General features: G+C 40.7%; 1 protein-coding gene across 4 annotated transcripts in view; it reads right to left on the bottom strand.

Moving 5' to 3' along the window:
• The window catches only part of LOC111975209 (interleukin-6 receptor subunit beta), a 30,231-nt gene extending 8,672 nt beyond the window's left edge, over window positions 1–21,559 (bottom strand). The window contains exons 1-13 of one of the 4 annotated variants that reach the window (XM_070447171.1): window positions 21,485–21,539; window positions 21,289–21,342; window positions 20,980–21,030; window positions 8,055–8,156; window positions 6,313–6,436; window positions 5,945–6,078; window positions 4,653–5,077; window positions 4,054–4,213; window positions 3,714–3,796; window positions 1,397–1,613; window positions 650–835; window positions 440–541; window positions 31–174 (exon numbers count right to left, since the gene is read on the bottom strand). In XM_070447171.1, coding sequence (XP_070303272.1) covers window positions 31–174; window positions 440–541; window positions 650–835; window positions 1,397–1,613; window positions 3,714–3,796; window positions 4,054–4,213; window positions 4,653–4,679 — 919 coding nt within the window. In that variant the 5' untranslated portion in view covers window positions 4,680–5,077; window positions 5,945–6,078; window positions 6,313–6,436; ... (2 more) ...; window positions 21,289–21,342; window positions 21,485–21,539. Of the gene's footprint in view, window positions 1–30; window positions 175–261; window positions 363–439; window positions 542–649; window positions 836–1,396; window positions 1,614–3,713; window positions 3,797–4,053; window positions 4,549–4,601; window positions 6,079–6,312; window positions 6,437–8,054; window positions 8,157–8,777; window positions 9,128–20,979; window positions 21,031–21,288; window positions 21,343–21,484 lie in introns of those variants that run through there. The other 3 variants (XM_070447173.1, XM_070447172.1, XM_024003442.2) reach the window with 3 other exon arrangements.
• Window positions 21,560–24,681: the final 3,122 nt, after the last annotated feature.

Here is a 24,681-nt window from a genome sequence, read left to right as displayed (position 1 = left end):
CTAATATGTAAATAGAGGAAACGCTCTTACATTCGACCTGTATCTCCCCCAGGCGCAGTATCACTCTGTATCTGAGAACCTTGGGGTGAACCTCCTTTCTCTGCCACTCCCACTGTACAGTCACTGTGTTTTTAGTCACATCCACAACGTGCATTCCGACTGCACCTAAAAGAGCTGAAGCAACATAGCATCGGAGGCTCGTGAGGGGAGGACATCTCATAATATAGGCAGGAAAGAAGTGAATGGGATGGGATCAAATACCTGGAAACCATGTGTTTGATACTCTTCCATTCATTCCGTTCCAACCATTACTCTGCGGCTGTCCTCCCCAATAAAGCTGCCACCAGTGTGTGCGACATATTCTAGGAATAGTAGGAACCCCATTTCACATAAACAATAAGTGAATAAATGTCATGACTTTAACATTAGCCCTACTTACTTCCGTACTCTAGGTTGGCAAAGATTGACTTGGGTGGACCACACAGTTGATTAGATATGGGGTAAACATTGATTCTGTATGTTGTCCCAGGCTGAAGATGGTCTGAAACAGAGGTGAATGCATTTGCACAGTCAACGTGTCTTATTGCRATCGAACTGTGATACATGTGGTATCAATGCTTTGTCTACTTCATCATGCCCATGCATTTACCTTTCAAGACTGTTGATCTGGTGGAGCCATTCACTCGTTTCCAGTGACTGGATATGGGATGTGCAGCATCAGTGGCCCACTCATTGGCAACCTCACTAACTGGCAGGGATATGTGTCCCACATCCCATTGAAGCACTAGCCTATCACCTTCAGAATTCACCCAAAGTCTTCTCACTGAGGGTAGAGCTAACACCAACATCCACTGTTTAATAAGTTAATTGATCTAATATCTGAGCAATTACACAAGGTGAAAAGCCTTGCCCCTTCAGGGCCTACTGTAATTCATGTCAGTAATGTAAAACACCTATGTTGAATGTCTAACTAAACAGTTTTGATTTTTGAATGAACTGTTCAAGGGCAATCTAGAAAAATACCTATAACATCGCTGTAAAATAATTTGACTTAAAGGCTGGAGACAGAGGGTTTATGCATCTGCCATTTCTCACTTCCCTCAGGCTTCTACAGAAATGGGTGATATTGACACAAAAAGGATATTGCACAATTTTGCCAGGGGTGGAGGAGTCTAATCAACCAGATGGTTGTTAAGATTAGAGACTTCTTCTCTMCCTCATTTTCTCAGAAGTACATTACATTACCATTTACCACGCATTTAGCCTCTTGTGACAAGCGGTTATTCGACTAGCGCAGATATTTGGTTCTGGGTGTTGAGATTAACACCCATTAAAATGAAAAAGTCAAACACCTCTGTAGTCATTATCAATGCATGGAAACAGACATTTAACTCACTCTGATGAAGACTCAGGTCAATCTTTAGATGAGAGTAAGGGGATCCACCAGCGCTATTGTACGCCATAACTGTGACCTCCAACTCATCCTCGGTCACCACAAGGACCACCTTCAGATCTGTGGTGTTAGTGGTCACACTCAGAGAGGGGTGCTTTGTTTGTGTGTAGCTCACTTGGTACCCAAGAATATGTCCGTGAGCATCATAAACATCAAGGGCCTGAAAAACAAATACATWTTTAAAAGTCAAATGGCCTATTCAGATTTAAGAATATATCTATTGATTGGATAATATATGTACCTTCACTGAAATACTTTTTTTTTTTAAATACACATACAGTACTAGTCAAAAGTTTGGACACACCTACTCCTTTAAGGGTTTTTCTTTATTTTTACTATTTTCTGCATTGTGGAATAATGGTTAAGACATCAAAACTATGAAATAACACATGTGGAATCATGTAGTAACCAAAAAAGTGTTAAACAAATCAAAACATATTTTATATTTGAGATTCTTCAATAGCCACCATTTGCCTTGATAACAGTGTTACACACTTGACATTCTCTCACCCAGCTTCATGAGGTAGTCACCTGGAATGTATTTCAATTAACTGGTGTTCCTTGTTAAAAGTTAATTTGTGGATTTTTTCCCCTTAATGCGTTTCAGCCAATCAGTGGTGTGACAAGGTAAGGGTGGTATACAGAAGATAGCCCTATCTGGTAAAAGACCAAGTCTATATTATGGCAAGAACAGCTCAAATAAGCAAAGAGAAATGACAGTCTATCATTACTTTAAGACATGAAGATGAGTCAATCTGGAACATTTCAAGAACTTTTAAAGTTTCTTCAAGTGCAGTCGCAAAAACCATCAAGCACTATGATGAAACTGACTCTCATAAGGACCGCCACAGGAAAGGAAGAACCAAAGTTACCTCTGCTGCGGTGGATGAATTCATTAGAGTTACCAGCCTCAGATTGCAGCCCAAATAAATGCTTCAGAGTTCAAGTAACAGACACAACTCAACATCAACTGTTCAGAGGAGACTGCRTGAATTAGGCCTTCATGGTCGAWTTTCTGCAAAGAAACCACTGCTAAAGAATACCAATAATAAGAAGAGACTTGCTTGGGCCAAGAAACACAAGCAATGGACATTTGACCGGTGGAAATCTGTCCTTTGGTCTGATGAGTCCAAATTTGAGATTTTTGCTTCCAACCGCCGTGTCTTTGTGAGACGCAGTGTACGTGAACGGATTATCTCTGTATGTGTGGTTCCCACCATGAAGCATGGAGGAGGGGTCGTGATGGTGTGGGGGTGCTTTGCTGGTGACACTGTCTGTGATTTATTTAGAATTCAAGGCACACTTAACCAGCATGGCTACCACATCATTCTGCAGCGATACGCCATCCCATCTGGTTTGCGCTTAGTGGGACTATCATTTGTTTTTCAACAGGACAATGACTCAAAACACACCTCCAGGCTGTGTAAGGGCTATTTGACCAAGAAAGAGAGTGATGGTGTGCATCAGAGGACCTGGCCTCCACAATCACCYGACCTCAACCCAAGTGAGATGGTTTGGGATGAGTTGGACTGCAGAGTGAAGAAAAAGTAGCTAACAAGTGCTCAGCAAATGTGGGAACTCCTTTAAGACTGTTGGAAAAGCATTCCTCGTGAAGCTGGTTGAGAGAATGCCAAGTGTGCAAAGCTGTCATCAAGGCAAAGGGTGGCTACTTTGAAGAATCTAAAATATAATATATATTTAGATTTATTCAACACTCTTTTGGTTACTACATGATTCCAYRTGTGTTATTTCATAGTTTTGATGTCTTCACTATTATTCTACAATGTAGAAAATAGTAAAAATAAAGAAGATCCCTTGAAGGACTAGGTGTGACCAAACTTTTGACTGGTACTGTACATACATACATACATACATACATACATACATACATACATACATACATACATACATACATACATACATACATACATACATACATGCATACATATAAACCTTAAAACAGCAAACCTACAGTTTTTGCTCATCATTATCAAGGGTGTCAATCATTTCGGACCCCACTATACATACAGTTGAAGACGGAAGTTTACATACAGACCTAAGACAGGGAATTTTTACTAGGATTAAATGTCAGGAATTGTGAAAACTTCCGACTTCAGCTGTACATGACTGTACATGGTCAATCAGATAAGGCCTCAGATCGGATCATGATGCTGACTTTAAGCAAATCTTGAGTATAGATTTCGACAGCAAGATAAAAGTTGAGGATAAACCGGAGAACAATGTTTTAAACTCAAATGACCTTCCACATAAGCATAAGGTGATGAGGTCCTTGTTTGTTCACCGTCTCCACATGATAACAGATATCTGGCGGTCTAGAGGGTGCTGTGAAAACACAAAAATAAGACCTAGCATGATGTGGCAGTATCAGGAACCCTCCTGCACACAACATCTTACTCTGGCATCCATATGTTGTTTTCAAATGTAGCTTTGTCACACACCACTGAACTAACATACTTTCTGATTCCATAAAGTCTATTTCCCACGATGTAGCTATCCAGGGTAGTTGACAGTCTCAGTAAGGTTTCGAAATGTTGAAGCATGTGTAAGGAATGACTTGGATTTATCATTCATTTTATTACCTCTCTCCAGTGTTGTTCCAGTTGTCTCCATGCTCCAGTCACTCCAGTGACCAAATGACAAAATACAGGAAACGGCAATGATGTAGCTGCTGAAAGGCTTGAGGCCTTCAATCGTGTAGACTGCTTTTTCAGCGTTTTCCACAAGAACATAGGCTGGGGTCTGGTGTGAGAGATGGCAGTATACCACTGAGTCTCTGTCCCAAAAGGCACCCTATTCCCTACATTGTGCACTTCTTTTGAAAAGAGCCCTATGGGCCCTGGTTAAAGAAGTGCACCATATAGGGAATATAGTGCTATTTTGGACGTAGTCTGGGTTCAGGCTTTAACTACCCAAATAAATGTAACATTGGATTAAAATATGCATCATATAACAACATGTGCACTGTCAGAGACTTGAAGATTTCTGGATAGTGAGGTGAGAGCAGAAGAGAATGAAGTCAATACCTGAGTCCATTTGGGTAGTGAGGTTAGAGCAGAAGAGAATGAAGTCAATACCTGAGTCCATTTTTTGGTAGTGAGGTGAAAGCAGAAGAGATGGAAGTCAATACCTGAGTCCATTTTGGTAGTGAGGTTAGAGCAGAAGAGAATGAAGTCAATACCTCAGTCCATTTGTCAGTGGTGGCCATTCGGTAACGGACCCGACATCTAGTGTGCAACTTGCTGATCCCCCATGTCACCTCCAGTGAGTGTCAGAGCCATTGACTGATGTGATGGTAGGACAAGTGCTTTTACTGTTCCATTTAGCAAAAAGAAAACTAAATGAAAGGCCAAATTCACGTCCCCTCTTACTGTCCCCACATTCCTCACAGTCATACTAAAGAACAGAAAAAAAACAACACCTCACAGCACAACCAGACTGTGAGGAGACAGACACACACACACACACACACACACACACACACACACACACACACACACACACACACACACACACACACACACACACACACACACACACACAAAGCCTGTGTGACTGATGACTCACCATTATATACGGCAGCTACCACAGCAGGTGAAGTCACTGCTATACTTAGCAAAGAGCTGCAGTTAGTTTTAGAATGGGTGGAAAGTAATAAGCTAGTCCTAAATACATATAAAAAATCTAAAAGCTACAGGTCTACAGGCCTTAGTTTTATCACACCTGAAAGTGCTGCAAAGAAAGACATAGGCAAATTAAAGTTGGCCCAGAACAGAGCAGAACGGCTGGCCCTTAAATGTACACGGAGGGCTAATATCAAACACATATGCATGCCAATCTCTCCTGGCTCAAAGCAGATTGACTGCATCACTACTTGTCTTTGTAAGAGGTACTGACGTGTTGAAAACACMGAACTGTCTGTTCAAGCAGCTAACACACAGCTCAGACACCCATACTGTACATACCCCACAAGAAATGCCACTTGGGGTCTCTTTACAGTCCCCAAGTCCAGAACAGACTGAGAAAGCCATGACTACATGGAACTCTTCCACATCAAGTAACTCAAGCGAGCAGTAAGATCAGATTTAAATAACAGATAAAACAATACCTCAAGGCACAATGCGGACTGTGAGGAGACACACACACATACAAACACACACACTGGAATGTTTTGGTATTGTGGATTTTGTATAGTACATGTGTAATATTAGAGCAATAATGTAATGTATGATGTATWGTTTTATTTATGATGTAACTGTTTTAACACTATCTGGACGCCAGGAAGAGTAATGGTGATCCTAATAAATAAATAMAWYWTTTAAATAWATTCCATAAATGTATAAACCAATTATAAATGCATTTATGAATTCAAGATTCAACAAGACACCTGTTAATAMTTGAAATAAACAACACATGACAAGGTGTCCCTCATCTCAAATTATGTGCTAAAATGAGCAATTAAAGGGTTATTACTTGCTTGTTGTACTGCCACTTCGTAGGGCTCTGACCACGACTCCATTCCGTTCATGTTGTTCTTCATTTTTAAAGTTACATTCATTCGTCCACCAAGGCTGAAGATTCCCATACAAGAATAAATCGGAGTGGTCCTGAAATTAATATTAATAATAAATAAGACAATTTTAAATGTCAATGCTGTCATGGTAAGCATTATTTCTGATATACAGTATTTTGTCCAGCAGAAAGGGAGCATAAAAGGACACCCAGGTGTTGGAGCAATTCAACATAGGTGCAAAGTCAATTGATATAACATTGATTACACTTGATCTAAAAATGTATGTCTCAATAAAGTATAAAAGGTGCCATATTTAAGATGTACTTACTGACTGAAAATGAGAGAGTGCATGCTTTCTACATTGATGTTATATTCCTGACTCCAAAGGCATTGAGGATACGGAGTCAGAGCATAGTCMGTGAGTAGAAAAAAGCATGATATATTCACCCTTTCTGAAAATGGAGACAAATGGAGAAAGAAAAGGCAGTGGAGTACTAGAATTATTTGAAGATTTGACATCAAGTCAGAAATGCATAAAACATATGATAGTGGAAACCAGAGCCGTGAGAGAATATATTGCTAGAAGTAGATACGGTGCCTTCGGAAAGTATTCAGACCCCTTGACTTTTTCCACATTTTGTTAGGTTACAGCCTTATTCTAAAATTGATTAAATTGCTTTTTTCCCCTCATCAATCTACACATAATACCCCATAATGACCAAGTAAAAACAGTTTACAATTTTGTTTTGCTAATTTATTAAAAATAAAAAACTCTAATATCACATTTACTTAAGTATTCAGACCCTTTACTCAGTACTTTGTTGAAGCACCTTACAGCCTAGAGTCTTCTTGGGTATGACGCTACAAGCTTAGAACACCTGTATTTGGGGAGTTTCTCCCATTTTTCTCTGCAGATCCTCTCCAGCTCTGTCAGGTTGGATGGGAAGCGTTGCTGCACAGCTATTTTCAGCTCTCTCCAGAGACGATCGATCGGGTTCAGGTCCGGGCTCTGGCTGGGCCACTCAAGGACATTCAGAGACTTGTCCCGAAGCCTCCTCCTGCGTTGTCTTGGCTGTGTGGTTAGGGTTGTCTTATTGGAAGGTAACCTTCACCCCAGTCTGAGGTCCTGAGTGCTCTGGAGCAGGTTTTCATCAAGGATCTCTCTGTACTTTGCTCTGTTCATCTTTCCCTCAACCCTGACTAGTCTCCCAGTCCCTGCCGCTGAAAAACATCCCCACAGCATGATGCTGCCACCACCATGCTTCACCGTAGGGATGATGCCAGGTTTCCTCGAGACGTGACACTTGGCATTTAGGCCAAATAGTTCAATCTTGGTTTCATCAGACCAGAGAATCTTGCCTTTTACTGAGGAGCGGCTTCCATCTGGCCACTCTACCATAAATGCCTGATTGGTGGAGTGCTGCAGAGATGGTTGTCCTTCTGGAAGGTACTCCCATCTCAACAGAGGAACTCCGGGTTCTCGGTTACCTCCCTGACCAAAGCCCTTCTCCCCCGATTTGCTCAGCTCTAGGAAGAGTCTTGGTGGTTCCAAACTTCTTCCATTTAAGAAGGATTGAGGCCACTGTGTTCTTGGAGACCTTCAATACTGCAGAACATTTATGGTACCCTTCCCCAGATCTGTGCCYYGACACAATCCTGTCTCAGARCTCTACGGACAATTCCTTCGACCTCAWGGCTTGGTTTTWGCTCTGACAYGCACTGTCAACTGTGGGGYCTTATATAGGTAGGTGTGTGCYTTTACAAATCATGTCCAATCAATTTAATTTACAACAGGTGGACTCCATTCAAGTTGTAGAAACATCTTGCTGAGGAAATGTTTTTATKTAATACATTTTAGAATAAGGCTGTCACGTATCAAAATATGTGAAAAGTCAARGGGTCKGAATACTTTCCGAAGGCAGTGTACWTTACTTTTAGTCTCAGCAAATGTACTCTCTCTCAAAGTAGTAGTAACAGTACTAATAAATGTACTACTTCTAGTAAAAGTACTAGTTGAGTAATAGTAAAAAACAATCTGATATCAAGAAGGTGAAAGAGTCAACTTCCTACCATGAGACACATGAGATCTGGGGACACAGTCACTATCGTCAGTGACGCATACGCGGTTATCGTTGTCACATCGCTTCAGGTCTGTCCTCTTTACAGTTAACTCTGGACATATAGAATTGGAACAGAAACATCTTMAATTTACAATTTACGTCTATTTTTGATTTACATTTGGTTGAGTTGTCAACTAGTGTGAATTCAATGTAAAATCAACAAAAATGTTACCATGGTATTGGATTTAGGTTAAAAGTTGGGYGAAATAAATATGAAATTCCCTTATGTTGATTACTTTTTGCAATCCAAACAGTTTTCCGTGTTGATTCAATGTCATCATATAGATTTTGTTGTTGTTCAAATGACATGGAAACAACGATTCAACCAGTTTTACCCAGTGGGGAGTGCCATATAGGACCCTATTTCGTACATAGCATACTACTAGCTCTATGGGCCCTAGTCAAATGTAGTGTACTAAGAGTGGTAAGAGTTCCCTGGATGTCATGCAAACCCTATCACACATATGTATGTTTCYGTATTCATCTTTATTTACAGATGAATAAGTTAAGTACACTGAACTAAAATATCAACGCAACATGCAACAATGTCAACGATTTTACTGAGATACAGTTCATATAATGAAATCAGTGAATTCAAATAAATTAATTCAGCCCTAACCTATAGATTTCACATGACTGGGAATACAGATATGCATCTTTTGGTCAGAGATACCTTAAAAATGTAGGGGCTTGTGACCACAATTTGGCTCATGGAGCATGATCTCCTTCAATCAGGCTGTTGATTGTGGCCTGTGGATTGTTGAACCACTCCTCTTCAATAGCTGTGCGAAGTTGCTGGATATCGGCRGGAACTGGAACACGTTGTCTGGTGAGTATGCAGGCCATGGAAGAAATTAGACATTTTCAGCTACCAGGAATTGTGCACAGATCCCTGAGACATGGGGCCATGCATTATCATGCTGAAACATGAGGTGATGGCGGCGGATGAATGGCACGGCAATGGGCATCAGGATCTTGTCACCGTSTCTCTGTGCATTCAAATTGCTTCGTTGTTTATAGCTTATGCGTGCCCATACCATAACACCATCGCCACCATGGGTCGCACGTTGACATCAGCAAACCGCTCACCCACACAATGTCATATACGCTGTCTGACATCTGCCCAGTGGGTTTGTGGGTTTGCCCATCCGTGAAGAGCACAGTGTGTCAGTGGCCATCGAGGTGAGCATTTTCCCAMTGAAGTCGGTTACGACACCGAACTGCAGTCAGGTCAAGACCCTGGTGAGGACGACAAGCATGCAGATGAGTTTCCCTGAAATGGTTTCTGACGGTTTGTGCAGAAATTCTTCGGTTGTGCAGTTTTATCAACAGTCAAGGTGACTGGTCTCAGACGAATCCGCAGGTGAAGAAGCCGGATGTGAAGATCCTGGAATGCATGATTTCACATGGTTTGCAGTTGTGAGGCCGGTTGGACGTATTGCCAAACTCTCTAAAACGATATTGGAGGTGGCTTATGGCAGAGCTCTGGTGGACATTATTGCAGTCAGCATGCCAATTGCACGCTCCCTCAACTTGTGGCAATGTGCAAAAAACTGCACATTTTAGACTGGCCTTTTACTGTCCACACGTTTTAAGACGATTATCATCATTACTGTTCCCAAGAACTCTAAGGCTTCATGGCACAATGACTACTGCCCTGTAGCACTGACATCTGTATTCATGAAGTTCTTTGAAAGGCTGGTTAAGGCACACATTAACTCCATCATCCCARACACCCTAGACCCACTCCAATGTTCATACCGCCCCAACAGATCCATAGACGACGCAATCTCAATTGCACTCCACACTGATGAAAAGAATACCTATGTGAGAATGCTGTTCATTGACTACAGTTCAGTGTTCAAAACCATTGTCCCCTCCAAGCTCATCACCAAGCTTAGAACCCTGGGGCTGAACACCTCCCTCTGCAACTGGATCCTGGACTTCCTGAGGGTAGGCAACATCACCTCTGCCACGTTGACCCGCAACACGGGGGGGGTTGTGCTTAGTACCTTCCTGTACTCCCTGTTCACTCAACACCATCATCAAGTTTGCTAACGRCACGACGGTGGTAGGCCTGATCAATGGCTACGATGAGACTTGGCAGTGTGGYCAGTGGCGGAACTAGAGTTTTATACATGGGGTGGCAAAAGCTAATTCAGGGGGTCCATAGACCATGACAGAAAATGTGTGTGTAACCCTAACCTGGCATCTAAGGAGCATGAATGAATCCTATGATTGCTGATTAGAGGTAGAAGTGATAATTCACTTAACCCGGAGTTSTTCAATTTGGCAGATAGTGTGGTCCAAAAGGGTTACTTCACTAGAATTCTTTGACATACTATGAATAGTCACTGTCTCAACCTCTGAACTGCGGCTAAATTCCTTTCTCTCTCTCTCTCTCACACACACACACACACACACACACACACACACACACACACACACACACACTGTGTACTGTACTTACATACTGGAGAGACTTGGGTCACTCTGTTTTCATGAATATATAATCTGGGTCTATAAGTGTTGAACATCCAAAATATTTTAGGAAAATAAAGCTCAAGCACCAAGGAGATAAGATAGCATTTGTGTGTTACATAAATTGCATAGTTTATTTTCAAAAAAGTAAATTTACAACAAAAAAAACACTGCAATTTGACATACCAGGTATCAAGCAGAAACTAGAAGAAAAATATATAATTTTGGTGCCCATCAATATTACAAATGTACAGTATCATAATTATGCTCAATTATATTATGTTAACTAATAGCAAAGAAAATATTTTGAATTGGCCTAATCAAGACCAAATTAAATCTGTGTGACATGATACCCTTTATATTTATCATTTTAGAATGTCATTGTACTAGCTAGTACACAGTGCAGGTTCTAATCATGACCAGAGGGACCGCCTAAGTGCCAAATTATCCTAGGTAGATTTAAAACAGCATAATTCTGTGGTTCTAGTGAGAACTGGCAAAATGTTTCACAAATTCATCCATGTTGAGGGAGCGTGCCCTCCTTGATTCAACACTGAGAATTCCGAGGTGACTTAACCTGTCATCAACCATTGTTGTTCTAAGGTGTGTTTAAATCAGTTTTAAAGCTGAGAAGCTTCTCTCGCAAGAAGCACTGCAGACTGGTGTAACAACAGAAATCTTACTAAGTCGAAATAGCTCATGGAAGATGTCTTTATAAGGTTCTAGAAACACAACAAAGTCAAGGAGAGTAGACGGTATGTCCCTTCCACTTTTCTCTCTCCTATCAAGTAGCCTCTTGGTTTGAGGAACCTCATGTTTGAGGTCCTCTAAATCTGACTCTTAGGTCTGAGCAAAGGCAAACAGAGGCTCCTCATTCAAGAATGTTGTAGTCTTTGGGTTGAGAAACTGGACCCCTTGCATTATCTTGCAATTCTTCTTTGAAAAACGCCTCTGCAGCTCAGCTGTGAGACTGTCAAGCACCTGATAAAAGATAGCTCTTTGGAAGCTCTCACCGTCACTTCGGTCACTATTTTTCTGTCCTACAGCGCTCATCATCAATGAGTCGTGAAATCTTAAGCTTTCTTTAGGCTGTCTTTTACACACTGTTTGTACACTTATTTTGCAGTGCTCTGCCATCTCTTCAACCTCTTTCCAAAGTTTTCCAAAGTAACCCTCACTTCTGTAGTCCTGTAATGTGTCTGTAAGGGCATCTACTAGATCCACAGCCCTTGCTAGGTCAAGAGAGCTTGATTGGAGCATGTCAGAAAGACATTTGGCATCACCAAGCACTTTATAAAAGGTAACCAAAAGCCCTATGAAATGTAAATCTATCTGAGAAAGAAGGCCCCTTGCCTCCACTGATCTATCACCACTATTTTCAAGTGTGATATCCTGTAGCACTCTCAGAACTCCTGGAAGCCTGTCCCTCAGATTACGGCATGCCATGTATCTGCATGCCCACCTTACATCCGTAAGTCTCTGTAGTTCCCTGGGCTGCTGCTGTGGATACAGCTCTTTCTGAACTGCAAGCCACTTGAGATGAACGTACAAGTGAGATACAAAGTTATAAAGCTTCTGCAGGAGAGCAAAAATGTGAACTGCCTCAGGCACTGATTTTACAGCACCGACAAGAACCAAATTCAAACAATGTGCATTACAGTGCACATAAAATGCAAATCTTGCACTCTTTTTAATCCGTGCAGACACACCAGAATGCTTTCCGCAAATCTTTGGTTTCATCTGCAATTACATTAAAAACGTCACTTTCTTTTACTTCTCTTATTATTTCACTTTGTACCACCTCAGCTAAGCCCTCAAGAACTTTGTTCTGGATTTGGTGGCTTGTGTACTTAGCATTGCCACATGCATTCATCCTTTTGTCTATGAGAGGATCATGCTTTGCTATTTCTTCTAAGATTGTCAAAAAATTACCCTTGTTGTGAGAGTCATCAGACTCTCAATGACTTCTCTGCGCTATATTTTGAGTGCCAGTTAATAGGAGCACATCTGCAATTGTTTTGATGTAAGTACAGTTTTCCTCCACTTTCTTCTTCCGGTCCTTATTTATGACATCTAACATTGATGAGTTGCTGTCAATAGCCATGTAACACACAAATGCTATCTTATCTCCTTGGTGCTTGAGCTTTATTTTACAAAAATATTTTGGATGTTCAACACTTATAGACCCAGATTATAAATTCATGAAAACAGAGTGAGAATTACCAGTCTTTTGAGGTCAGGTCAGCGGAGTCAATCACCACCTTCCGGAGACACCTGAAACCCCACCTCTTTAAGGAATACCTAGGATAGGATAAAGTAATCCTTCTAACCCCCCCCTAAAAGAGTTAGATGCACTATTGTAAAGTGGTTGTTCCACTGGATATCATAAGGTGAATGCACCAATTTGTAAGTCGCTCTGGATAAGAGCGTCTGCTAAATGACTTAAATGTAAATGTTTTTGGATTGAAGTTTACACACCTTGAGTGATATGTAGGAATGTATCGAGTGATATATGAAGGAGTATATTGTTGCATTGTTTGTTTTGTTTGGTTTGATAAATCTCATCAGATTGGGTCTGCTGGATAATCAGGATAACTTCCTGACCCTGTGACTGATCCTATGACTCTGCGATGAGGTTGACAGTGKGATAAAGGGAGTATAAACCAATTTGGTTAAATTGTTTCAACAGAATGTGATGTTAWTTTTTTTCTTTTACATGTGTTTTAGAGTTTGATTATAGAATATTGGTAGTAGTAATAATTTGACATACAGTAGTTTGGATTTCTTGAAATGCYTGTCAGGATTTCCTGAATCAGAGATGCACTGAACTGAATTGTTGTTCTGATCTGTCCTTTCTCGGGGTTATGGTGGAGATGGTATCTAGACACATGAAGGGATCATTTGACCAAAGTCCACATGGAGTGAGCATGGAGAGATATCCGTTCCAAAACTTCTCTCATATTGCTGGTATACTTGTTGGCAAATGGACAAGACATAATGAGTTGTGGTGGGGTTCAGGTGAAACATTGAAATTGGGACATTGTCATGGGCCATCCACTTTGAACTGTGAAGCTATCTGACGAAGAAAAATTAAGAAATGCCTGAAGATTGAGTGCTGGGAAAGGGAGGGGTTGGTCAACTGTGCCCGTAATTGATTTAGACTTGTCTAAAGTTGTTGTTTTGGGGTATCAGGTTGATTGTGGAGGTATACACTGCTAAATGTATAGTAATTTAGGCTAAGAATGCATTGAGATACTGATCTGTAATTATAATCGTGATGAGAAAGTTATAATACTAGAATTATAGGATAATTATATTGAATGTTAATATGAATGTACATTCTAGAGGTCRACCGATTAATCGGAATGGCCGATTAATCGGGGCCGATTTCAAGTTTTCATGACAATCGGAAATCGGTATTTTTGGGCGCCGATTTGCCGTTTTTTTTTTTTTTGACCTTTATTTAATCTTTATTTAACTAGGCAAGTCAGTTAAGAACACATTCTTATTTTCAATGACGGCCTAGGAACGTTCTGCCTCTGCCTTCAGGGGCAGAACGACAGATTTTTTACCTTGTCAGCTCGGGGGATCCAATCTTGCAACCTTACAGTTAACTAGTCCAATGCTCTAACACCTGATTACATTGCACTCCACGAGGAGCCTGCCTGTTACGCGAATGCAGTAAGCTAAGGTAAATTGCTAGCTAGCATTAAACTTATCTTATAAAAAACAATCAATCAATGACTGTCATTGCTCCAATGTGTACTTAACCATAAACATCAATGCCTTTCTTAAAATCAATACACAAGTATATATTTTTAAACCTGCATATTTAGCTAAAAGAAATCCAGGTTAGCAGGCAATATTAACCAGGTGAAATTGTGTCATTTCTCTTGCGTTCATTGCACACAGAGTCAGGGTATATGCAACAGTTTGGGCTGCCTGGCTCTTTGCGAACTAATTTTCCAGAATTTTATGTAATTATGACATAACATTGAAGGTTGTGCAATGTAACAGGAATATTTAGACTCATGGATGCCACCTGTTAGATAAAATACGGAACGGAAAAATCGTTTTGTTTTCGAGGTGATAGTTTCCGGATTAGTCAAAGGTATATGGTTTAGAGAGAAATAGTCGACGCGTTATAATTCCTGTAATAACTTGCGGCTGAACTTGAAAGGGGTTCCTTCGTTATTTTACCGTTCATGTCTTCCATAGAGAATGTCTTGATCTACTTCAAATAAGGTCTGTGTTTCGTGCAGGCTTAAACCGCCTCGACGTTTTGATACCCGTGTAAATCTCACTAGGATAAGGTAACGTTTGTCAACATATTTTCATAAATCCACTCTACAAAAAAATGATCTTGGCTAGGTCTCCCGGGTGGCGCAGTGGTCTAGGGCACTGCATCGCAGTGCTAGCTGCGCCACCAGAGTCTCTGGGTTCACGCCCAGGCTCTGTCGCAGCCGGCCGCAACCGGGAGGTCCGTGGGGCGACGCACAATTGGCATAGCGTCGTCCGGGTTAGGGAGGGTTTGTCTCAGTATGTAAAATGTAATAAAATGAATGCACTCTACTGTAAGTCGCTCTGGATAAGAGCGTCTGCTAAATGACTAAAATGTAAATGTAAATGTATATTTAGCCAATATTGATCAGAGTTACCTTGTCCTATGGATATCTACACAGTTATAAAATTGGCACGGTGGTGTAAGCCTACACGAAACACAGACCTTATTTTAAGTGAATCTAAAAATATCCTATGGAATAAATGAAGGAACCGCATTTCAGATTTTGCTAGAAGATGTCATGGGAATTATGACTCGCACTTTGGTCGTCAATTCTTACCATGCCCATTATTAAAATAGGATTTCCTGCATATAGAAATTACAGTTTTTGTTTTCAACATTCATCACAGGTAACTTAAACTCTATTTTTATTCAAACAGTTGAGAGTATTTGTCTCCTAAGCAGACTCTTCAGTATCATTGTCACTTTAGAGCTGTGTGTGTGTGTGTGTGTATTTATGTATTATATTAAGTTAAAATAAAAGTGTTCATTGTTCATTCAGTATTGTTGCAATTGTCATTATTACAAAAATGTGTGTGTGTGTATGATATATATATATATATAAAAAATAAAAAATAAATTAAAATAAATTGGCCGATTAATCGGTATCGGCTTTTTTTGTCCTCCAATAATCGGTATCGGCGTTGAAAAATCATAATCGGTCGACCTCTAGTACATTCTGCCAGTGTTGATGTGTGTTAAGTTGAGGGTTTTCATTTTGAGTGATATAACCAATGTGAATCACTGAGCAATGTCATTCCGGATTTTGGTTGGATAATTAATTGGGTTTTAATTCTGATTTGGAAACTGGAGGATTTCCCTGACCTATTCCTGGCTACATCTCTGATGAAGACCCCAATTCTGAGCATAAGGACCCAGATGTGGAGCTCATGTTCCTACTGAGTGTACAAAGTGCCCAGAGAGATGTGTCTGTCACTGGTGTARGAAGGGTTCGTTCTAAATGGGGTGGAYATTTTCGTCATGCTGACCCCTACCTTTGTGCGTGGTGCCAGCGTGATGACTGTCCTATCTGCTGAAATGAAGCTTGTGTGTGATGTTAATTTTATGGGTTTTATGTTCCAAATTGACTGTGTTTTGATAAAGAAGGTATTAAGCTCAGCAACCCAGAGGAAGGTTGTTTACCATGGATGAAATGTCAGGCACCAGAGGGATGTATTTTGTTAGTTTAAATGTATACTTAACAAACTTGAATTTTTCTAGAAGAAACTTGAGTTTCTTGAGAGGGGAATGTGAGGGAAAAAGCCTACCAGGGTAAACCACCATAGGGGGACCGCAATGGCGATCACCAACCAAGACATCCCCTGGCCATTCTTGTGGTGGTTTGCAGCTTTCAGAAAGCCTATCAGGGTAAACCACCAGAGGTGGACCGCAACAATGATCCACAACCAGGACATCCAGTGGTCATTTTTATGGTGGTGTGTAACTTGCAGGATAACTCCAAGATTGAAACCACCAGAGGGGGACTGTCATGACTCTCACTCCTGGGTGAGGATCAAAGATAGCCCCCCACGGGAGAAGAAGTGGGGAAGTAGGGCAGAATTTTTATGTTTGGAAAAATAACGTTCACATTGTAAGCTGCCTATTTCTCAGGTCCAGATGCTAGAATATGCATATAATTGACAGAGTAGGATAGAAAACACTCTAAAGTTTCCAAAACTGTCAAAATATTGTCTGTGAGTATAACAGAACTGATTTTTCAGGCGAAAACCTGAGGAAATCCAACCCGGAAGTGACTTCTATTTTGAAAAATCACTGTTCCATTGCCTGCCTTTCGTCCATTTAAAGGGATATCAACCAGATTCCTTTTCCTGTGGCTTCCTCGGGGTGTGAACAGTCTTTRGACATAGTTTCAAGCTTTTATTTTGAAAAATGAGCGAGATTTATCAAAACGCGTCAGTGGATAGGCGGATGTCCCTCCATTAGTTGTTGCGCCAGACACTCGTTGCTCGACATTTTCTTTCTCTCCAGTATTGAATAGTTTACAGTCCGGTTGAAATATTATCGATTATTGATGTTAAAAACAACCTGAGGATTGATTATTAAAAACGTTTGACATGTTTTTACGACCTTTACGGATACTATATGGAACTTTCGTCAAGCCTTGATGACTTGCCTAAGGCTGTGGAATACTGAACATAACGCGCCAAACAAATGGAGGTATTTTGATATAAAAAAAATCTTTATCGAACAAATGGAACATTTATTGTGTAACTGGGAGTCTCGTGAGTGCAAACACTGGAAGATCATCAAAGGTAAGCGATTAATTGTATTGCTTTTCTGGCTTTCGTGACCATTCTACATGGCTGCTAGGTGTTCTTACTGTTTTGTCTAGTGATCGATAAACTCACAAACGCTTGGATTGCTTTCGCTGTAAAGCATATTTTCCAAATCTGACACGATAGGTGGATTAACAACAAGCTAAGCTGTGTTTTGGTATATTTCACTTGTGATTTCATGAAAATAAATATTTTTATTTTTTATTTGGCGCTCTGCAATTCAGCGGTTGTTTACGAAAATGATCCCGCTAAAGGGATCCGTGCGTCAAGAAGTTAACGCCGGTCGTAAACTTTCTCTCTCTCGCCCTGCAGTATTGAACAAAATAGTATGCTGTGTGTGTGAAGAGAGACTCTTGCCAAAATTAGTTTTMAAATCCAAACGTTTGGAATGGTTGGTGGGGATCCAAACAATAAATCCTGTCAAAAGTGTATTGTTTTGTGATATCATTAAGGACRGTATAATTAAATAACTGTGTCTCTGAAAGTGTACACATTCGAGGGGTCAGGTTTGCATCTAAATGTTGTAAAACTTATATGATTAAAAATTCAACTATTTGTGAAAAGATAGCAATGTGATTTTAGCCTTCTAAATGAGAATTGTTTTTCTTGCAAAACTTGTGCCAGTCAGTGCCCCAAATGAGGTCAGAGTTTGTGTCCACATGATGGAACTCCCCTTTTTCCAGAGTGCATAAAAGGACTGCTAATGAAATTTACATTAGACCAGCGTGACAGACAGCGTGAGCTGAACGTTATGAAATGGTGGGAACCTATGAAAAGGAGACCAAAACATGCCGGGTTGCTGCCGGTGTGTAAAGTGGTCCTAGCTGTACCCTGAATAAACAACCATTGAGACCAGTCTATGTGCAGAGCGAGCTGAAAACGTGACAAATGGTTTAAAACTACAACACCAGAAATGGTAAGACCCTCTGAAACTATCGAGTGAAGAAGATAAAGACTATACCGGAATATTCAGTCTGCAACTGTTTAAGTACTGTTAGTCTAGTRAACTCGACCAAAGACCACCGCATGTGGAACACCTGAAGGATCCAGTCTAACGAACACTCAGAGACAAAGAAGCCTACTACAACTACAAAGGACATTGTGGCCTCTGGTGGATAAACCAGAGACTTCTGTCAAACTACTCCCAATAGACGGACCAGGTGATTCCAACAGAGAGACGACAAAGACATAGAAGCGTAAATAAGTGTTGCATTTCTAAATCCGAATGAGTGGTTGTTAGAGTGCTAAATATCCATATTTAGGATGAGCGTATTTTCCACATGTATGAACAATAAGCCCACTCTCTGTCTCTCCCGGTCTTTCTTTCCCCACCCATTTCATTGTGTAACAAGCCGTCATATCGGGTTAGTCCACTAGGGACTTTTCATTGCATTATGTTAGTAATCAATTCAACCTATACTGTGTGTGTTTCTGTATTTCTGTGTGATTATTTAGTTAGTTAGTAAATAAAAAATTAAGCCAAGTTGTGAATCGATGATTCATCATTTAGGTTAGGGTTCGGGCAGATTCACGAAGTCAACGACATCCAGAATGAGATTGATGAGGTAATCATTAATAATTTACGTTTCTTGATGTAAGAGAAATGTATAGTTTAAGTCGGGAGATAACTTATTTAACAAGATTCTTTCCTGTGGTGCCCCAAGATTGCTAAGGAGTTAATTGTTACATGGTTAATGTAATCACATAATAATTAAACCTAGTTAATTGATTTAATAAAATAACAGTCATCACATTAATGGTAGTCACGTCACAACAGTATACATTATTCACACTCACAGGACTACAGACTCACTGACACTCCAACACACACACATAACATGCACACACATTTATACTGACTCTACACACAACCACACTCACATACGATCTTGATTTACGCTGCTTCTACTCTGTTTATCATACATCCTGATGCCTAGTTACCTTACCTCTATACATACTGTATCTACCTCTATCACTCCAGTGTCCCTGCACATTTTAAATATGGTACTGGAACTGACCCTGTATATATCTTGTTACTTTCTCCTGTTCTGTTATTTCTTGTTTTTATTTCTCATGTTTTTTTTCGACCTTATATTTTTTGTACTACATTGATATTGATTACTGCATTGCTGGGTTTAGCGCTTGCAAGAAAGGCATTTCACTGTACTTTTCATGTGACTTCATGTGACTTTTTGACACTTGAAAAGCTTGACATCATGTGCCTAACTGAAACCTGAAAGCCTGGAGTCTTATCTTACTCGGCCCTAAATGAGGCCTGCCCACCTGGTTACAGAATCATGAGAATCAAAAGTATGTGGACACCCCTTCAAATTAGTGGATTCGTCTATTTTGGCCACACATGTTGCTGACAGGTGTATAAAATCGAGCACACAGCCATGCAATCTCCATAGACAAACATTGGCAGTAGAATGGCCGTACTGAARAGCTCAGTGACTTTCAACGTGGCAGCATCATAGGATGCCACCTTTTCAACAAGTCAGTATGTCAAATTTCTACCCCGTCAACTGTAAGCGCTATTATTGTGAAATGGAAACGTCTAGGAACAACAATGGCTCAGCCGTGAAGTGGTAGGCCACACAAGCTCACAAAACGGGAACACCGAGTGCTGATGCCCGTAACATGTAAAAATCATCTGTTCTCGGTTACAACACTCACTACCGAGTTCCTCTGGAACACAGCATGTGGGCTGAGTTGAGYGGTTGGAAATCCCCCTCATCACTCAGGGAGCAGTGATTGCCCACCGCATCACAGAAAAAAAGAATACTGCTACAAATTCGCTCCATTCATTAAAATCACAATTTAACCAACACCCATCAATTTTTGTGACTACCTGGACCGACCATTTGGTTTTGAAGTATAAACATGAATAAACATGAAAAGGTGAATGTAAGAAGCGTACATAATTTCAAATCGTCTGCATGTCATATTAACAGCATATAAACACGCTCTGTCGCAGCCGGCCACGCCCGGGAGGTCCGTGGGGCGACGCACAATCGTCCGGGTTAGGGAGGGTTTGGCCGGTAGGGATATCCTTGTCTCATCGCGCACCAGCAACTCCTGTGGCGGGCCGGGCGCAGTGCACGCTAACCAAGGTCGCTAACCAAGGTCGCCAGGTGCACGGTGTTTCCTCCGACACATCGGTGCGGCTGGCTTCGGGTTGGATGCGCTTCGGAGGACGCATGGCTTTCGACCTTCGTCTCTCCCGAGCCCGTATGGGAGTTGTAGCGATGAGACAAGATAGTAAAACTACTAACAATTGGGGAGAAAAAGGGGGTAAAAAAATATATATAAAAAAAAATATATACTGTATATATATATTTAAAAAAAAAAATCAACACATGATCCAACAATGTACTAAGCAACCGTTCTCTCTGCATGGTGTTTAGGGAAACATCTTCGGCGGTCGTTGGAAAGATACATCGTTAAAACACTCGTAAGCCTAAGTTCCATCGCTATCGGGAAAACCGGACCCAGAGCAATAAATATTTAGAATGTAGTATTTGAAAAGTATTTACCATGAAGTTGGCGCCTCTCAGAATGTTCTTCCGTATGACAAGACATCATAACTGCAATGTAAGTATTTCAGTAAAACAAATGCTATATTAAGTGCAAATGGAAATTAGACTAATTAGTATCCTTACTTTGGAGAATWAAAAAAAAACTTTCCAACACCAAACACCACTGTTTTGTGTCAATATCTGTCAGGCTTACATGCAATGCACAACATTACTCAGCATTATGATTACAGCTTCCAGATAAAACATCTACTGTAACAAGTAGCCTACTCTAACATGAAGGAAATATAACGGTGTAAATGCACTTACCATGGGAAAAGGTTAATAGGCAAGTAACTATCCAGGAATGGTTTACCCTGTACACTGTAAATGCAAAAAACATGCAAATATAATTTTTTTTAAACATGCAAATAATTACATTCATGGGGCAATTCAAAGTTGCAAACATGCAAGCATCAATTATTTTTACTCACTGTCAGTATAAAAACTATACTTAGTGACTTACATAACAAAAAGTCCATTCTGAGTAATATTTTGTGACAAAGTTTAGCCAGTGAAGTAGGAAGGCGGTAGCTGAGGTTTTATAGAGGATATTACTCCATATCTGTGAGTCATAACATCCATACCATATCTACTAGAGCATCAAGCTCTTTCGTTACAACAGAAACATTAGAACGTTTCACAAGACTACAAAGAACATGCAGATTGGGCTTTATTGTTGTTGTGCATATATGCCATTAACTTTTATTGACGTATTGTCAGTGGTGTAAAGTACTTAAGTAAAAAATACTTTAAAGTACTACTTAAGTAAGTTTTTTKGGGTATCTGTACTTTACTATTTATATTTTTGACTACCTTTACTACATACCTAAAGAAAATAATGTACTTTTTCCCTGACACCCAAAAGTACTTGTTACATTTTGAATGCTCCTTAGAGGACTGGAAAATAGTCCAATGCATGCACTTATCAAGAGAACATCCCTGGTCATCCCTACTGTGTCACACCCTGATCAGTTTCACCTGTCCTCGTTATTGTCTCCACCCCCTCCAGGTGTCGCTTGTTTTCCCCAGTGTATTTATCCCTGTGTTTCCTGTCTCTCTGTGCCAGTTTGTGTTGCATGTTTCCAAGTCAACCAGCAGTTTTTCTGTTCTCCTCCTTTTTCCTAGTCCTCCTGGTTTTGACCCTTGCCTGTTTCTGGACTTTGTACCCGCCTGCCTGACCATTCTGCCTGCCTTGACAACGAGCCTGTCTGCCACTCTGTACCTCTTGGACTCTGAACTGGTTTTTACCTTTTTTCCTGTCCATGACCATTCTCTTGCCTACCCCTTTGGATTAATAAACATTGTAAGACTCTAACCATCTGCCTCCTGCCTCTGCATTAGGGTCTCGCCTTGTGCCTTGATATACTGCCTCTGATCTGGCGGACTCAATAAGCACAAATGCTTCATTTTGTAAATTATGTTGGAGTGTGGCCGTACATTTTTTTTTTTTAAAGGTTAATATAAGGGATTTTAAATTATTTATATTTCTACTCTTGATAAAATATATTTTAGCAATTACATTTACTTTTGGTACTTAAGTATATTTAAAACCAAATACTTTGACTTTTACTCAAGTAGTATTTTATTGGGTGACTCACTTTTACTTGAGTCATTTTATATTAAGGTATCTTTAATTTGACTCAAGTATGGCTATTGGGTACTTTGTGCACTACTGTGTATAGTACATGGAATGTCTTAGGTATACACAAAGTGTTTTAGTTGCAACTTTTCAACTTTTTTCCAGCTATTCAACTTGTTTTCAATATAAACTGAACAAAAAGATAAATGCAACAATTTCAAAGATTTTACTGAGTTACAGTTTATATAAGGAAATCAGCCAACTGAAATAAATGGGTTCTAATCTATGATTTCACATGACTGGGAATACGGATATGCATCAGTTGGTCACAGTTGAGTCACATTTGTTTTTCTGAGTGACTCGTTATTTTAGTAATTCGATTTATCTGCTGGCCTCAAATTCTCCAGCAGGATTTAAAGATTCTGTATTGTCAGTCCGTCAGCTGGTGGCCGCACAGCCTCCGCAGACGTCAGGGCTTTCATACTTCTTGACCTTAGCAGAGCAGAGCTATTGTGAAGTTGTCAAGGAAGTGAGTTTGTGTTTATACAGGACGTACCGCCCCCTCCTACCGTCAACCAATCATGCCAATGTGGAGCTATATGGAGCCCTCTGCATTGTTACAATTTGAGAGGCACACGCGGTACGGAGCTTGATCACGTCATTTCCGGTCAYAACTTGTAGACTTGTTTACGTGCTGCTGTGCGTTTTGCGTTTTGTTGCTAACCTTACTTTGCYACCTGACAACTTTACGGTTTTTACTTTTTAATTACCRTTTATATTTTTTGTTTTTCCCTCGACTTTTYTTTCATTCAACTTTTTCACTCCGGACGCTTTATCTGGACGTGGTTCGTCAGGATCTCCACCAGCCRAAGCTAAATAGTAACATTAACATGATGCCTTCTAATTGCAGTCGCTGTACTCATAATATACAGGAAAACGATCGCCTTACGACGAGGATAGCTGTGCTGCAAGCCCAGCTTCAGACGCAATCGTTAGGCAAGGGTAATTTCAGTGTAGGAAAGGATGAAACAGCGTCTGTGCCACCAGTAAGTACAGATAGTAGTATAAATCCCCTCGCACAGTCCCTTCACCCGGACAACTTTCTCATGGCTTCTGGGGGGAAATGCTGTAGGAATGCTCAACCGGTGTTGCTCATTCAGCTGACAGAAACTTTCAACCGGTTCTCCCCATTAAGCAGCGAGTCGGAGTCAGAGGCCGACTCTCTACTCCTCCCATTACGGGGTCTGAGACACCGAAGCCTCCCACCATTAGCTCTGACAAATTGAAAACCCTAGTCATTGTTATCCACGTCGGCACCAACAATGTTAGGATGTTAGGATGTAAATCAGCTAGAAAGATGTGTCGGCATCAAGTAATTGTCTCTGGACCCCTCCCAGTTACGGGGAGTGATGAGCTCTACAGCAGTCTCACAACTTAATCGTTGGTTGAAAACTGTTTTCTGCCCCTCCCAAAAGATAGAATTTGTAGATAATTGGCCCTCTTTCTGGGACTCACCCACAAACAGGACCAAGCCTGGCCTGTTGAGGAGTGACGGACTCCATCCTAGCTGGAGGGGTGCTCTCATCTTATCTACGAACATAGACAGGGCTCTAACAATGAGATAGGGTGCAGGCCAGGCAGCAGGCTGTTAGCCAGCCTGCCAGCTTAGTGGAGTCGTTTGCCCACTAGCAGTCAGTTGTGTAGTCAGCTCAGTCTATCCTTCCCATTTGAGACCGTTGTCTGTGCTCCACCTAGGTTGGGCAAACTAAACATGGCGTTCGTTCGTATAGCTGTCTCCTTAAGCAATTCTCAATGGAAACAACCTCCTCCATTCCTGCCATTTTGTGAAAGAGATTGTGATACCTCACATCCAAAATTGCGGCTACTTAATGTTTAGATCCCTCACTTCCAAGGCAGTACAGTCAATGAACTAATCACTGATCATAATCTCTGATGTATTGGCCTGACTGAAACATGGCTTAAGCTGATGAATTTACTGTGTTAAAGATGGCCCTCACCTCCTGGTACACTAGTGACCATATCCCCGCGCATCCCAAAGGCGGAGTGTGGCTAACATTTAT

The sequence above is a fragment of the Salvelinus sp. IW2-2015 genome, linkage group LG15 (assembly GCF_002910315.2).
Source record: "Salvelinus sp. IW2-2015 linkage group LG15, ASM291031v2, whole genome shotgun sequence".
NCBI lineage: Eukaryota > Metazoa > Chordata > Actinopteri > Salmoniformes > Salmonidae > Salvelinus > Salvelinus sp. IW2-2015.
Note: the sequence above shows the minus strand (reverse complement) of the source record. Positions and strands in the feature narration are given on the sequence as shown.